We start from the raw sequence: 16708 nt of genomic DNA, 5'->3' as shown, positions 1-16708 counted from the left end.
TAAATACTGTGTTATTTATTCAAAAGAAGAAATACTTTCTCCATCTCTATTGAAAAATTTCCGTATCTATTGAAAAATATCGATATTACTTGTTGGTCAAGCACAAAACGAAAGAAATTATCAAAAACGCAATGTTAAATTAATAGACGAGAGAAAGGCAAGTATAAAATTCATAATGAAAATACGCGACACATATGTTTTCGCAGCTAATTCATTTCTCGGTTCGGCAAAAACAATGGCCTTGTACATCCGCCGGAAATGCTCCTTTTGCTACTACTACCGGATGAAATAGAAACCAGACTCTGGGTTATACACGTTTACTGCAGCATATATTATTCTGTTCGTATGTAAAAGAAGAAGGAAAAGATGATGAAGAGGAAGAGGAAGAAGAACAAGAAGAAGAACAAGAAGAAGAACAAGGAGAAGGAGAAGAAGAAGAAGAAGGTGTTAACACGTCTCACGAGAAAGTGAAACGCTTATATACTCCCTCTCTCTCCCTCCGCCCTGTTTATTATTCTCTCTCTCCCTCTTTTTTCTCTCTCTCTCTCTCTCTCTCTCTCTCTCTTTCTCTTTGTCTCCGTATATGAACTAGCTTACTTGCTACATACATACGCATTTCTAACTCCTTTTTACTCGTCGGTGAACGGTTGGGAAGTTCAAGAGAGAGAGGGAGAAAGAGACACATTCTCGTTTTCTTATTAAATCGCAAGAGAACGATCCTGTTGATAAGCTGATGACGAACGATCGTCGATAGACAACTTCGATCATATTTTTTTCTTTCTTTTCTAAACTCGATCAAAACTCCTTTTTTACTTATCCTTTTTTTATTTAGGATTAACACTCTCTTGCAATGCAAACTCTCGTGACTTTCGGAATCTTTTCTTTCAACTTCCTAGATATCATATGTATGTATGTATACATACATATATATATATATATATATATATATATATACACATGTGAATATATCCAAGTATAAACGAGAGATAAAATTGACTTCGTCGATCGGACAACCGTAAATCGTCCAATTTAATACTTGGGTAGAGGGATAAACAGGAGAAATTTCATCGATTAAATATTTTCTCGAGAAATCTAAAGTTGAGAAGAAAAATGTACAAGTAAATTATTATTGAACTTATTATTTGAATAGGTCACAAAGAAGATATTAGGTTTTAGGTTAATAAGTAATTTAAGAATATTTAATATTTTACAGCACATCTTATTTCAATCAACGACAATGATATAGTATTGGATTAGTTGATGGAAGATTTGATTAGAAACGAATTTGAATACGTCAAAGAGAATATTAGATAGAGTTAATAAGTAAGAATTTTTAATATTTTACAACGCACCATTAACTATTTTAATGTAATAGCAATAATATAGTATTGGATTGATCGATAAAAGTGTCGATTAGAAAATTATTCGAATATGACAAATAAAAACACAGCATATGCTTTAACGTTAACTATAAAATACTAATTGTAATCTAAATAAATATTTATTACTTCGTTCAACCTCAATAAGTATTTACTGAAATGAATTAGAATTGGAGGAAATGGGGTTGTGTAATAGGAATGTAGATTAAAAAAGAATTTATCTAGAAGAAATAAAATTCAAATTAGGATATTATTAGTACGTGTCCTCGCAAGATCTATTAATAAAATTGTAAGGAAAGTGTGTTAACCATAGAAGACATATGGAGGACATTCTTAACTGTTTCTTTGCGTAGCTATAATGAATTTATGCGTTTCTATGTTTTACTTAATTGCATCTGTGCCGACAATTGTTGCCGACTTCACGGCGTATGTCATCGCAGGTGGCACGCATTTCCTTCGTTCTTGCCGTTCTTATGCGTTCCTAATCGCGAGAAAGTGAAATGGCTTCCCGTATCTTACCAACCCTTTTCTTTCTCTTTTTAACATATACGCTATGCGAGTGATTTCCTTGGATGCGTTTGAAAAGGAAAACTATGTATTTTAATAAATTGTTATAAATGTTAACGAAAGGTCTATGTGATTCTATTAATATTTTTATATCTGCTTCTTTTTCTATTTTATGATCCATGATGCTTTGTGTATGCGATAATAGTATTTGATAATAGTAAACTGTATAGCTTATTTTATTATTTCTAACTTTATATACGACTTATACGCGTAATACAGTATATGATTTACTCTATAATTTGTCATTTTTTACATATACTAATTTACCAATTATTAATATTTTATTATCCAAGAATACTTTAATGTATACATAGTAATTGACTAAAAATACTAAATTGCTCAATGATCATATATATATATATATATATATATATATATATATATATATATATATGTATATAATAAATGGGAAAATTTATTCGTGCGAAAACTTACACGTATGCATTGACTCGCTTATCGTTATAGACAAGCAAAAGCACCTGGATAAATTTGTAAATGGAAGTGACGTGGCGTAAATGATCTTCGCATAGTGTAAAAAGAAAGAGAGAGAGAGAGAGAGAGAGAGAAGGCAGGGAAAATAGAAGCATGAACGTAAAGAAATATCCGACAAGCCTCCTACGCTATCGAGTGCCTATGCAGTCTCTCGATAATTCATACCGTTCTTGTTTAAAATTCTTATTAACTCCCTTGTTCATGCAACGCGATCATGACTATGCATATTTCTCAGTAGAATAAACACTATCGTAAAAAAATAAAAACACATGTTTGAGAATGTCAAAACATTAGTGCACAAATATTTACATATTATATTATATTGTACAAATATTATATTTGTAATATATTAAATTTGTATGTGGTGTATTCATTGAAAAAATTAACATTTTTATAAAATAAAAAATAAAAGATAATATATAAACACACACACACACACACACACATGTACTGTAGTAAAATTTTACCAACGATGAAATATTAACATGACTTTTGTTATTATAAATTTTAAATATTAAATTAATCTTATATTATACATAATGTATATAATTATTATTATATGTAAAATTAAAAAAAAAAAAAAAAAAGAAAAAGAGAAAAAAAAACCCGTTATAAAGAGATGAAAAGAACGTAAAACCAAACTTTCGATCGTTATTAATAAAATGAAATATATTCGTTACGGACATATCGCGTGAATATTTATTATCGTAGTAATGATGATAATTATCAACGATTCAGTCGTATCACTTAACAGAACACTCTCCGTGAGAAACAAGAATCAAAAAAGAAGAAATAAAAAAATAAATAAATAAATAAAAAATAACCAAAAAAAAAAAAAAGGAAAAGAAAAAGAAAAAGAATAACAGCTAAGTTTAACGCGCTGGAAAGTGAACGACCGTGATAGTTTCGCAGTTAAATAAATCTTTGGTCGAGAGTTGTTCTCGAGAGACAGGAAGCTGATGGAAAGTCGATGGATCACCACGCGTCGAAGACGATACACGTAAGTACTTACGATCGTTAAACGTTCATTCGAAATGTTAACGACTTGGAACATTTTTCGGATTTATAGTTGCAGAGATAACTCTCTCCGATTTCAATAAATCGCGAAAGCTAATAAAATATTTCTATTAGTTCGATACATTCTAACGAATGTGTTTATCTGGAGAGAGGATGAACATTCACTTATATTTTATACTTATCGAGTATCTTTCATATACCTTTCTAACATTTTTCTAACCAGGTACACACACACACACACACATGTATATATATATATATCTGAAATATTTAAAGTATTTTTATCACTGCAATATTGCTATCGTATAAGCGTTGTATTTTATTAAAAATTTTTATAATGCAATATGATAAAATGTAATGTCACATCAGAATAGATATTATTAAAATATACTATATTCTAGAATTAAATATCTCCTATTGTATTTTATCGTAATGTTACGTCATGGAAATGTTACATAACTTTTTATTATTGTCAAGTCATTCAAAAACAAACGATGTCAAACCAGTCAAACTATATAATAGCTAAATATGATTATTGTTAACGATAGTTTAGAAATAAATTCGAAACTAAATGTCACTTAATAGCTCATCATTATCTGCAACTTACGTCAGATCTATATATATATATATACATAGATCTGACGTAAGTTGCAGATAATATATATATATATATATATATACACTGTTATCAAAGGGTTATTTTCCCATAAAAATATCCCAACTAAATGACTTTCTATAGCTTTCTCTATGAAGAACGAAATTTGTTCTCTATTATATGTTATCGGAAATATACAGTACAAAGATACACGTATATATTAACAAAATGAATAAATCAGAGAAATGACATTGACATCACCCACATTTTGTTTCTCTGGATGGTTTTCTTAGCCTTCCGATTCGAAAGAAAAAAGGAGAAAGAAAAATGGAGAAAAAAAGAAAAAAAAAGAAAAAAAATAATTCTTATCCCTATCGGCGACCGGTTGCTTTCTCTTCTCTCACCATTGGTCGGAAGAATAAAATGAATGTCCCTCCAATGAAAAGTCTAAAGCCGCAGGCTAATAGAAATTCAAAAAGAATTCTTGAAGGATCCGAGAAGTTATCGTAGTACGATTTTAATTATCCTATAACGTGAAATTGATTATACTAGGAAGAATTATATTAGATCTTCGATTTGCCCAATCGGTATATATCATTTCGCAGTGATCGTAACTCATACGATATACATAACTCGAACGAATATAAGTGCACTAATACCTATTCACGCAAGGTTTCATTAAACGCTCCTACGAGTTCCTTATTAAGCTAATAGTCCCGCGACGAGACACGAATGGCGACTAGTTGAATGTAGTACAAATGTGTACAACATTCGAATCGCGTTTTAAATAGATAAACTTTATCAACTATCTTAATTCCTTTATTGCTATGTGAGAGAAATCAAAGAGAATTGTGGAATAAAAATTGATATTACTAATTTTTTTCTTTTTCTTTTTCTTCTTTTTCTTTATGAAAAACAAAGATTGAAATTGATTTTCTTATGAATAATAATAAATTAATTCGTGATATTTTAATTTGTGATCAGAAATTTAAGTAAAAGAATAACGAAAGGATGACGCATCATCGTCCTCAATCATTATTGATCGTTTCAACGAAGGAAGGTTTTTATAGGGAATTCCGAAAAGGGAAGGAAATCCGAAACAAAGGGAGTATCATGGCAACCAACGTCCTTTGACCATGCAGGTTATATCGATTCTAATACCATCGAATTTAAGAATATTCTAAGTCTGTCCAATTTAATTGAAAGAATAAAAGAAAATAAAAACTGATCATCTAATCGAGTTGTATCGACATTCAAAATATATTTACAGGTTGAAAAATTGATAATTATTGTTACATAATTATCAATGTGTATTGTTATTGCAAGCTATTCAATTGTCGTTATCCTGGAAATTCTTCTGATGTATTGAAAATAAAAAAGAAATAATAATAATAATAACGACAACAGCATGAATTCTACAAGACGGTGGAGACTGTTAACGTTCGAAGCATGCCTTATTATACATGCCCTAGATACTTCCACTTTTATCGCAAGTAAACCCCGAAGGTATGCCTCCAGTCTCAAGAAGGAATCATAAATATGCTCAACCACTTCCTTCCAACGTCACGTAGCATTAGGTACGCTTGTCTCAACAGGAAAGAGCTGCTAAACGTGGCTGGATAACGCTTCAAATAGATCTACTCTCAAATTCGTAAAATAATTAATTCAATTTCCATTTTATATTAAATAATTATATCATTTTTGAAGTGATAAATTATGCTAGATATGTTGAAGCTGTCAATGCTGATCTTTCTCTTGATTTATGGCCTTGATAAAGAATATAAAAAGACAAATAGATCAAGCGAAAGGTTGTTTACTTTTCAATCTACAAAAATATACTTTTAAGTCACTATAATTTAATTTATATTTTTGGTCTAACTGTAAAACTTTTCGTGATACTAGAATAAAGTAAAGATACGTAATAAAAAAAAGAAAAAAGAAAAAAAAAAAAAGGAAGAAAAAGATTATACATATGATACACGAGTCTGTCACTTTCAAAGAAAACAAAAAAAATAAATTATTAATATTCCGAATGACATATTAATAAACGATATAAAAATGTATGTATTACACCAAATAGTACTATTTTCTTAGAAACAAATATATCTGTAAACGAGAAAAAGAACTATTGTTGGATGATAAAAGAGAACGTACATTCTGTTAATATCATTGGTGCAAAATTATCGATCCGTCTCGGATGCTACGTCTCGAGATAGAATTCCCCTTCTACTTGCACATACACGGACATCAATTCGTACAATAGAATCTATCAGCAGGAATTATAAATATCTACATATAAAAAAACAAAGGATTGTTGAATAAAAGAGAAAAACACAAAGCAAAGAACATTTCGATAAGAAGTATCTCTAGTATTAATAAAGATAAAATATTAATAACGATTTTTATACCTGCCTTTCATAAAACACTTTACGTTTTATATATGCATATAAAATCATTAATGATAGTATGTTGCAGAAAAATGAATATTTATGGTATATGTAAAATGCGATCCAAGATACAATGTAATATGTACTTTTGTTCGAGAAAATCTTGTTGAGATTTAATCGAACAAGTCGTTAAAACTGTAATGTAATTTTCTCGAGAGATAATACGTTATCTCTCTCTCTCTCTCTCTCTCTCTCTCTCTCTCTCTCTCTCTCTTCGTCTCTCTCTCTATCTCTGTTTGTCTTTCTCTCTATCACTCTCTCTGTATCTGGTCTCCCTTAATAGAATTAAATAATATAATGTGTTAGATCTATTATACGTAAAAATATGTTCGTATAATATTTAACGAATGAGAAATATTGCTTATCGCTAAGCTGTAACATTAATGATAACTCTCGGCAGTCTTCGTAATCACTAGTTCAAGAGTCAACGATTGATTGATAATATATATTCAAGGACAACAGCCTACAAGGCACAGCCTCGTAGAAATCTCTCGTGGAAAAATTCCAAGAAATCTTTGTATCCTGTTTTTGCGAACCGTTCGTTATGAACAACACACACACACACACACACACACATATATATATATATATATATATATATATATAGAGACATATAAGAGGTTATTTCGGCCAATTCTATCAAATGAAATAAATCATAGAGTTGATCGTTTCGATCTTTAATTACGTATGTATGTCTCGTTTAGATGTTTTAACGTTTAAGTAAATATAAGATTGAATAATATATTCTAATGGAAATTTAATAAGGAACGTGTATTTAGTTATGATATAACGAAATATATCTAACGTTACAAATTTATAATCGTTAAAACAGATCCGACTTACAATGATTCAATTAATTTTTTTTAATAATTCGATTCGAATTATTGTAATATATGTGTAAATATCTAGATGAAATATAACGAATGATGAGAAAAGAGAGTATTGAACGATAAGGTTCGCGTTTCCCTCACTCTTTGCCAAAACCCAAGCTTGGAGGAGAGCGAGAACATGCGCCTTGTGAATCGTCGCGTAAAGGTCGAAAAAGGGAGTAAGTGAGAGAGAGGGGAAAGGGGGAAATCTCCCTCTCCTTTGCAAGGGAAGCAACATCGATCGAGGTCTCTCTCCCTCTGCAAGGATTCAGCTCCATCTCCCACCAAAATAGGAACCTACTCGTATTTTCTCGCAAATATTATTTTTTCGCAAAAAAATCAAAGTATTTATGTCATACACACATTTCTTCGAACGATTTCTAATAAATTACAGAATATTCGTATCTGTCGGAAAGTTCTGTCTAGTTTTAACGTAAAAAGATTCCTATATTTGTCTATGATATTTAACGAATGATTAACTGAGATAAATAAAGAAAATAATAATAATAATGCAAAAGATTATCTCACATTAGATCAGTTACTCACATTAATATTCGGACAGTATCTCTATATTTTTTTGCTATAGGGAGTATGACTTAAAATATCTGTATATTAATGTATAATCTGTATAATAATAATAATAATGATAGTAATAACAAAAAAAAGAAAAGAAATTTCTCTCAAGGTTCCTCTTTGATAAAATATGATCTTAGCGATCTAATGATCAATGAAAGCAGACAGAACCATTCAACGGATCGATCGTTTTGATTCGATTGGCGTATAATATAATGAAAGAGCAAAAAATAAAAAAATAAAAAAAAAAAAAAACAAAGCAAAGCAAGAAATAGAAAGAGATCGAATGAATAAGAAAGATTTACCCTGAAGCATGTTGTTATCAGCTTCCTCATCCGCTAAGCAGCGAACGCTGCCGATGCTGGAAGACAGGAGACTCATTTTTTTCTTTGTCGATAATTATAAAATTGGTCCTTTCGCGAGACGTTGAAAAAATAAAAAAATAAAAAAAAAAGGAGGGGAAAAAAAAAAGAAACGAAAAGAGAGGAAGAAAGAGAAAGATAACAAAAACAAAAACAAAAACAAAAATGGCCGGAAGGGTTAATAAACGAGGCAGGCGATTGGGCCAAAGAACGGTCGAGAGCGGTGCACGAACCAATCGCCTTGCTTCCTGAATCTACGAACGGCGCCTGTCCATCGGTGCTGCCGCACGGCCTTAAACTTTCTTCCGACCGATAAAAGAGCTTCGTTGTGTACTGTACGTCGCGCGCACCCGATCGATCGGTTCTCGAGCTAGAAGGTTAAAGCTTCTCTGCATTTATCTCGCTCTCTTATTCTCGTTCTCGCTCTTATTAAGTGACGAAAAAGAGAAAGAAAGAGAGAGGAAATATGCAGTGACGTCACCGATGCCGGGCGTCCTTCGTTTCTTCTTCTTTTTTCCCCTTTTTTCTTTTTCTTTTTTTTTTCTATTTTTTTTTCTCTCTTTTTTTTTTTCAATCCTTCCTTTTCCACTTCTTTCTCGTTTTTTGGATTATTAAAAAAAAAAAAAAAAAAAAAAAAAAAAAAAAATTGGAAAAAAAAGAAAAGGAAATAAATAACGAATTAAGATGAATTTCAGTCTTCTTTTCTCTCTCGCTTTCTCTCTCTCTCTCTCTCTCTCTCTCTCTCTCTCTCTCTGTCTGTCTCTCTGTCTCTCTCTCTCTCTCTCTGTCTCTTTTGAAGAGAAGCACGAAACTTATACAATTGGTCACTATTATAATACACTCTCCGAATTTATTCTTCCTTCTTCAAATTATTTGATATTATATGTCCCTGTCTCACCAGCACCGCGGAATACGTCACGAAAGACACGCCGGCAATGACGACAATCTGCCCCTCTTCTATGTGGTCCTCCTTGCGTCAAAGACACCCACGCACGCGCATCTCTCGAGCCGGTAGATCGATACTGTTCGTCGCACACACATACACGTATATATATACACCAGAGACACTTGCTGCTTTCCTGACTGGTTCGTTCTAAAGATCGGACTCAGACGCGTGCATGTGACAACCAATACGTATTTATTATATTTAATCTTTTGTATTAATTACATATATATATATATATATATATATATATATATATATATTATATTATATATTTTATTAAAATTATTACTTATTTCTTTTTCCTCTTTATACTCGTTCCATTCGGTTCATTGACGTTTCACTGTGATTTCTCGATCGCGATATATTTGATTCGAAGGTGTTATAAGACGTTTCCTCGGCCACTTTGCGTCACGAAGACAACGTGAGGTATGGCGTGAGATCGTGTTCGCGATTCCTAACGAGGGCGCCACTCGTCGCATTGCTATACCCGTATGTATTAGTATGGTTTGTTGCGTCGCATGGTTGTGTGTGTATGTATATTCGTATCGTTACGAAGCCTTATGTTAGCCGACGGAAACGGGCCCCGACGATGACTCATGCGATTGGTAAAACGAAAAGGAAGTAGTATAGTAAAATGTTAATTCTTTGGAATTTCCTTCGTGGAAAGTTAAAATATTATAAATATTTCGATTCGTCGATAATCAATATTCGTTTAATATGAATTTGCTATGATTTTTATACGTAATATGTTTAGAGAAAAGATCTTTATCCGTACCTCGATTTTTCGTGATAATATAAAATTAAAATAATTTCGATATATCGATTTATCAATAATCTATATGCAATTAATTTTTGTAATATTTCTGTTAAGAGAAATAATTTTTACGGTAGGACCCGTCGATTGTTCGAAGAAATCTAAAGAAACGTAAAATATTTCTATTAAAATCTAAAAAGGAAAGTAAAATGTATATACATATATATATATATATATATATATATATATATATATATATACAGATGCGATTGAACGAAATCACGTTCAAAGTAAAAAACGAAAAAACACTTATCATTATAGATATCTAAAAATGGTAATGAATAATTTCAAATAATTCATGTACGAATAAAGAGAAAAAGGAAATTAAAAAACTATTGCTCGCTTCTACCACCAGGTATAAATTACTTACAATTAATTTTACGATCGAATGATTTTACGTATATCTAAGAACGAGAAAGAAAAGAAAGAAAAAGAGTTGTAGTTTTGATCGCGTCAGTACGTACGATGCCGTCGGAGCCCAGGTTGTACATTGTTTCGATTCGTTTATTCGTCAAATTACCAAGCGCAAACGCGTAATGTTCGCTTTTCCATGTGGTTCGTTGCTGCAACTCGTTGAGATAGCCGAGTAATGAATTTTTTTAAAAATGCTACTTTATTTGTTCAAGCAGTTCAACCGGTTTTCTTTGGTATTTAATAATGTAGACTCCGAAAGAACGGCGTAATTGTCTCCAATCAGGAAATAGCAAGGGTATAATCGTTAGGATCGTCAGATAATGAGGTGGAGGAGTCGGAAATTAAGCACTGCCTCGATTTCAACTAAAACTGTCTGCATTTCCTTCTATTCTCTTGCGACTCTGATTAACTTTCTATCATTGTCGGTGTAAACAACGTCGAAGGGAGTTCCTCTTACGTGAGATATTTTTGTTTGAGCGCGTTTCAAAACGCAACTCCCCATTGACAGTCCCTGCGTCGACTGCATGCGATATTTGAATGAAAGAGAACGTATCGATCGCCTACTCATTTCTCAGAAGTATAACCCTTTTCTTCGAAGGCCCGTTTAGCGATACCAGTTGACCGGTTGTTGTCTTGAGGGGTCTGACCACTCGGAGCGATCCAAAAATTAGCTTATTTTTAAAAATTTACAAACTCAAAAGTATCGAATGAACATTTTTTTTATTTTTGGCCACACGGTACTTTATACCTTAAATAATACAAGAATTATTTATAAATATTTAAAAAATGACGACGCTACAGCTAACGCCGTAGAGATCCTCCGCCGGAACGCACGTCGCTGTACGAAAATAAAGCTCTGTAATGGTGCATCTGAAAGAATAAAAAAAAAAAAAAAAAAAAAAAAAAAAAAAAAAAAAAGAAAAAAAACAAGCAAAAAAATTACTTTCTTATTCATGAATATCGTGGCCTATAAAGTAGCGTACAGATTCTTTTTTTCTTATCTTGAGAAATGGGCGATGATTAAACGAAATATTGTTTTTGCACGGAAATTTGATAACAAAAAAATGAATATTAAATAAATTAATTAACGCGTCGGAAAAATCGTACGCTACTTTTTAGATAATATAGTCTACTAGTTTTTTTTCGGTTAGATCGAAAAACATTGTTTCAAAAAAAACGCAGAAGAAAGTAAGGGTCTGATTATTTGGGTGATAAAGTAGATTTTTTTCTTTGCTCACATTTAATCAGCGATTCCTGGCCCATACGATGTTTCTTCAACAGCAGAATAAACATCTTGAAATCCTTTCTACGTGCTTGACGAATGTCTTTCGTATTACCTTGCAGACCGATCTCCGCTTTATCGCAACGTTGCTTATCGACTTTCATGCAAAATTCATCAAACAATGATAGCCGATTTACACAAGCTTTGCAGTACGAAGATATAATTTCATTAAATCTATCACTTTGCCCAAGTAATTTGTTCAATAATCGTCGATACGCCGCAAAGCAAAGAAAAGCCTCGTTTGCGCCAAATTTTGTCTTCAAAAATGATCAAATCTTTCCCTATTTCTGCTGTTAATTTTTATTCTTCTTTCGCAGCAATTTCCCATTGACATTTTTCACACGTTCTCTGCAGTAGTGTGAATGTGCTCGATGACGCGTATCATAAAACGATTGATACATCTCTTTCAATAAATCCAAAAAATTTTTCTATTCCTCGTAAACCAATTCCTAACAATTGGAGTGCTAAAATAATTCGTTTGTTTATACCTTTATTTTTTATTTATTTTCAATGAAAGGACTAGAATTGGCACTAGTTGATTCGTAGGAGTCACACAAAATCACTAATGAAAAGCGATTCAATGAAATTCGCGGCGCCGTTGCATCGCATCGCGTTTCACAATGTTACTGATTGCAGAAAAAAACGGTGACAAAGTTTAGAATTTCGCATACATACAAAAGAACACAATAGAACGGGTATGAGCGTCTGGTCAAATACGTATGTACGACGAATCGAATCACGCGACTCATCGCAGCTCGCAGCTGCCCGACTGCACTACCTAAAAGAAACACCTATAAATCCGTCAATTTTTCGGATATGGTTTAAATTGTTCGCAAAATTTCGAAGTTAATAATAATGCAAAAAAAAAAATCGATTTTTTAAAATTCCTAAGGTGGTCAAAACCCTTAACTCGACAATTAGCTGCTTATTATACATTATTAGAAGTTGAATTTACAGCCGTCGGTAAGAGCGCCGTGTCATAGCGGGGAATCTAGTTACGTTTGATATTAGTGGTTCCAATGACGCGAAGCAAGGTATTGATTAGCGCGCAGACAATTTTCCCAAAGTTTTGTCTTTCCAATGATCTCGGGACGTTGCTCGATCGTTACTTCGATTAACTTGCGACTCATTTATGGATCTAATGATTCGCTTCACATAAGATTCTTCAAATCATGTCCACAGTAATTGGAGAAAATTTCCTAAGAAAATGTTAGAGAGTCACGTTCGTTTACGCGCTTTTAATTCAGACGCACGTCTGAGAGTTTTAATTATACGGCAGACATGTTTTGATAGCCACGTCGACCTTCACTTGAATGATTTCGAATCTTATGACACATGTCTTTCAAACTACCTCTTAAATCCTGCATTTCCTTAAACATCTTAGGATTTTTTCCTCATTCTCGATTTGTGATAACGTCAAGTTTGTTTGTGATACACGAGTAGATCATTCGTGCCTCAAGTCAAGGCTTTCAAGGCTATTTCGCGCTTGTACTTCGACGAACGATCGCAATGATGTATGATTTTCCTTAAATACGTAGGGCAGATCGAAAATCACCTTTACGATCGCTTTTAACGATCAATCGTTCTCTTGTCGTATCTTCGTCGAAACATCTGCCAAGCCATGGCAGATAATCATTAGACTTCACCACCGAGTAAAGATTTCAAATAGTAAAACTTTTGTATGCTTGGGATTTTGCTGCTCTAGCATTATATATAAACGAATGAAATATGCCGCGAGACGAATACCGTTCTTTACTTCGTAAAGGCCTGAACAACGTTGACAATTCGACCTTAGGTAAAATCGCAAACTGTTGTTTGCTCGTTGTCGATCATCTTCTTCTTCTGATCCCTCGCGAATCGATATGACCTCATCGAATCGAGAAATAGATTTTCAAATACAATTCTTCGAAACTTCCCCTTTCTTCGTGCGAAAATTCTTTCCGCCAAATCGATTTGCAATTGTGCGATAGTCGCGGAATTGATTCCGCGCCTTGACATGATATCAAGACGGTGCTATCGTCTAGGAGTGACAGAGGAAAAAAGGATAAAAATGTGATTGGAGACTTACCAAACGCCATAGATATCGAATCGACCGCCATGAAAATCTCTTCCTCCTTGCGCTGTCATTCGCAACGTTAAATCCCTTCGTTGCTATCCGACGTCGACTTAGAAACGCTTTTTTTTTTTTTTTTTTTTTTTCATGCGATGCGTGCTACTGTAACGACGATTTGCAATGTTTTGCATACGCGTGATTATGACAACGTACACTCTAGTGTCCTGTTTTTTCTCACTGATATTTATCAATATCCCGCTCGAAAGACCATATACCACATATGGATGACTCTGCGAAATAAATGACGCAAGAAGCCCAGTTTCTTAGTTGATTAGAGTTATCACAGTATTTTTATTAAAGTGAAATACAATTGTCGATATTCTTGATAATGTACATATTGAATATTGTAGCATTTAATAAGACTCTGAATGTCTGGATGATTCGAGCCTAAAAGATGCAAGTTGATTAACATTCAAGCGCTTCAATCTTCATCTATTCGCGAAGAGAATGATGAGATTAGGAAAGGGAATGTAAAGGTTGTAAAAAAAAGTACAATCAGAGCATGGAAAGGGAAAGAAAGATACTTACTAACCGAGGATAGTTAGTTCCAATGTTTAAACAATCCCATATGTGCCCTTTTTGTTCTCATGATCGTATAGATTAAAGGATGAGGTAACACGAACAGAAGGAGAAGGGAAATAATATGTCTCCTAATTATTATTTCAATCGGAATATATAAATGATAATGAACAATTTTTAATAATTTGCAAATATAATAGATAAAAAAAAAGCGAATTAAAAAAAAATTTTCGCTTCTATCTCGTATAAATTACCTGTAATCAATTTTTTTTACGATCGAATATCTTTACGCATAAAAATGAATAGAAGGAAGAAGAAGAAGAAGAAGAAGAAATATACATTTCGTAATTATTATTTTAATCGGAATAATATATTTACGCGTGTTTTTATATCTATATAAAAATTTCTTTGAATCAGCCTTTCGCCAATGGCTTACGTTCGCGTTCGCGTTACATCGTCTTCTTTGCTGTCGTAACGAATGATGTAAGCGCGTAACCATTGTGTCACGCTTACGCCGCGTTCACCGAGTTTCTTCCCGTACGAGAATCGATGCACGTTCCAAAAAGGATGAAGGACAAGAAAAAATAAAAGAAGAAAATAAATGTGTTGACGCCTGATAATCAATTAATCGAAAATAATTTACCGACAAGTTCTATTCACTTTCTTTTCTCTCTCTCTCTCCCTCTCACTCTCTCTTAGTTATGTGTTTGAAAGTAATTATGTAAATTAAATTAAATTAAATTAAATTAAATTAAATTAAATTAAATTAAATACTAGTTAGGCTTTACAGTTTTACAAGCAAGACTCTCCTATTTTGACAATTTGAAAGAGAATACAAATTGGCCTGAAAAGTTCTCGAAAAAGAGCATAATTAATTTGAATTAAGATCACCCTTTAATCGTGCATTAAAAAATAATCTAAACGAACAAACTTATCCGTAATGGAACTATAAATGAATAAAAATAAATAAAAAATGAAGAAATAGTTCGACAGATGGAAATGTATAAGATGATGTTGAAATTTTCAAAAATGTGGCTTTACATGAAACATTCGCTGGTAGTGAAGGGCTGAACTACAGAGGGAGGGAGAGAGAAAAGTAAGAGGATGTATCATTTTTCAATTTCTCTAACGCGTTATACAGGAAATATGCGTGCCGTTGAACGCCACGTACATTTATTTCCACTTTAATAAACTACAAAGTGTATCCGAGGTATCGTTTACGGCGTTAAGTGTCTCCTATTAAATAACTCGTATGACTTGAAAGATAAACTCGCCTTGCACAAATACCGTGTGCATCCTATATAACTGCAGTAGTCTCGGTAACTAGTTGCACACGCCAAGAAGCATTACGAAAGTTACGATCTCTCTTTCTTCTTCCTTTCCTCATTTTCTTTCTTGTTTGGTTGAAAGAAAAAAATCTATTTAAAAAGAATGCAGCAGAGCAATTTAATTGACAAAATTACTGATAATGAAATTATAGAAGTTATGTGATAAAAAAGAAAAGATGAAGTATCATAAAGACAAAAGAATGTCGATCGTTATCATAATTAAAAAAGTATTTGTTATTATTTGATATCGAATAAAAATTACGTGAATTAATTTTTACAATGAATATTGTAAACAAAATTGAAATGATTAGGACAAAGAAATTAATTACGTTTTATGCATTTTACGATGAAAGTATTATGAGAAAAAAATATTTTGATAAAATTACTTCCTTTAAAATACACTTTCTACTCAGAATGAATCAGTTTTTCAATAAACGTCATATATTTTTTAATTTAATACGTAAAAAAATACACAGATTGATAAATATACGTAAAATTAATGCGTTACATCGTTACGAATCAACGTTTCATACTTCCCGAATGACTGGAGGATAAATAATAAAGAAATACGTAGGTACTTAGATAGAGCATAGCATAACAGCAAGAATGCTATGATTTTCTGCGAGTCATCGTCATTCACCGATGTGTTGTCGTTTAAGTAGAAATGATTAATAGTCGAATACGCGCGATTAATGTGTTGCCACTTTCGTCAGCATATATTCGATAAGACATACGATTTAACGTCATTCGTCGTCCGATTATAGATGTGATTTTTCAATTGAAGTTTCATTAAAAAAACAAAAACGAATAAAATTCGAAGTTGATTATCAAATCGTTTAGAAAAGAATTTCATCGCGAGAAATCAGCTTGCTAATGGAAGAATCAGGTCTTCGACCTAAGAAAATCGATCTCTTTGGTCTACTTTTCTACTTGCGTGTGTGCGTGCAGGTATATATATATATATATATATATATATATATACACATATGAT

General features: G+C 32.4%; 1 protein-coding gene across 3 annotated transcripts in view; it reads right to left on the bottom strand.

Moving 5' to 3' along the window:
* The window catches only part of LOC124954881, a 49315-nt gene that overhangs the window by 23495 nt on the left and 9112 nt on the right, over positions 1–16708 (bottom strand). Inside the window, exons 1-2 of one of the 3 annotated variants that reach the window (XM_047508476.1) lie at positions 9200–9442; positions 8245–8300 (exon numbers count right to left, since the gene is read on the bottom strand). The exons of 1 other annotated variant lie outside the window; for it this stretch is intronic. In XM_047508476.1, coding sequence (XP_047364432.1) covers positions 8245–8254 — 10 coding nt within the window. In that variant the 5' untranslated portion in view covers positions 8255–8300; positions 9200–9442. Of the gene's footprint in view, positions 1–8244; positions 8913–9199; positions 9443–16708 lie in introns of those variants that run through there. One more of the 3 variants, XM_047508474.1, reaches the window with a different exon arrangement.

This window comes from Vespa velutina, chromosome 16 (genome assembly GCF_912470025.1).
Source record: "Vespa velutina chromosome 16, iVesVel2.1, whole genome shotgun sequence".
Taxonomy (NCBI): Eukaryota; Metazoa; Arthropoda; class Insecta; order Hymenoptera; family Vespidae; genus Vespa; species Vespa velutina.
This window is presented reverse-complemented; position numbering and strand designations above follow the sequence as displayed.